An 899-nucleotide genomic window follows, 5' to 3' on the forward strand; every position below is an offset into this window, starting at 1 on the left:
TGCACCGGCACCGCGAGCCCCCCGGCGGGAGCTGCCCAGTGCCCCATTTCGCTGTTCCTATCCGAGGGGGTCGGGGTGGGACTGGGTGCGGTGCCTGTGCAGTAAGTAATACTTCTACATAGTAGAAATAGCCCTTAAAAGTTATGTGTGCTCGCTGTGGGAAGGCAGACAAATTTTGCTCCTAAAAACAATGACTCTGATACTGTCTGTGGCTGGAAGTGTCTTAAAACAACATAAGTGTGTCTACTGCTTTTGTGTTAATGCTAGAGCTTGCTGTAGCATCTAGGTGGTTAAAGAGACAGCTGTTAGATTACTAGCATCTTCAATCAAGTCAGAGGCTGTTATTGTATTTAATATGGGCAAATCTCCTGTTCTCAGGTATTAATCCCAGTTTATAAATGTAGCTCTTGTGGAGTAAATTTCTGTTTATTATTCACTCTGTTTTCAGGCTTGTTTTTATCTGTCTCTCTCACAGCTCTAATAAGCAAGATGTCTACTAATGAGAATGCCAATACACCAGCAGCTCGCCTGAACAGATTCAAGAACAAAGGAAAGGATACTACGGTGAGTATGTTGGTACTTTAGCCAGTATCACCTCTTTAAACATGACTTGTAAAAGCCAAGAACTCACTATGGTTGTCTATCCTCCAGGAAATGAGAAGGCGGCGTATTGAAGTCAATGTAGAGCTGAGGAAAGCTAAGAAAGATGATCAGATGCTTAAAAGAAGAAATGTTAGCATTTTACCAGATGATGCTACTTCTCCCCTTCAGGAAAATAGGGGCAATCAGGTAAGTAGGTGCTTGGAACAGGCATGCTTGGAGGCCTTGCAATGTAAGGTCATGCAGTCATGCTAGTATGAGTTTCTTTGGGGGGGGGGGGGGGCGGCACACACTAGTCT

General features: G+C 44.5%; 1 protein-coding gene across 1 annotated transcript in view; it reads left to right on the forward strand.

Annotated features, from left to right (window-relative positions):
• The first annotated feature begins 39 nt into the window (after nt 1–39).
• The window catches only part of KPNA2 (karyopherin alpha 2 (RAG cohort 1, importin alpha 1)), a 5,797-nt gene continuing 4,937 nt past the window's right edge, over nt 40–899 (forward strand). The window contains exons 1-3 of the mRNA XM_010140394.1: nt 40–85; nt 449–564; nt 652–789. Of these exons, the coding sequence (XP_010138696.1) occupies nt 490–564; nt 652–789 (213 nt within the window). The 5' untranslated portion in view covers nt 40–85; nt 449–489. The remainder of the gene's footprint in view (nt 86–448; nt 565–651; nt 790–899) is intronic.

Source organism: Buceros rhinoceros, unplaced genomic scaffold, assembly GCF_000710305.1.
Source record: "Buceros rhinoceros silvestris isolate BGI_N320 unplaced genomic scaffold, ASM71030v1 scaffold34257, whole genome shotgun sequence".
NCBI classification, from domain to species: domain Eukaryota; kingdom Metazoa; phylum Chordata; class Aves; order Bucerotiformes; family Bucerotidae; genus Buceros; species Buceros rhinoceros.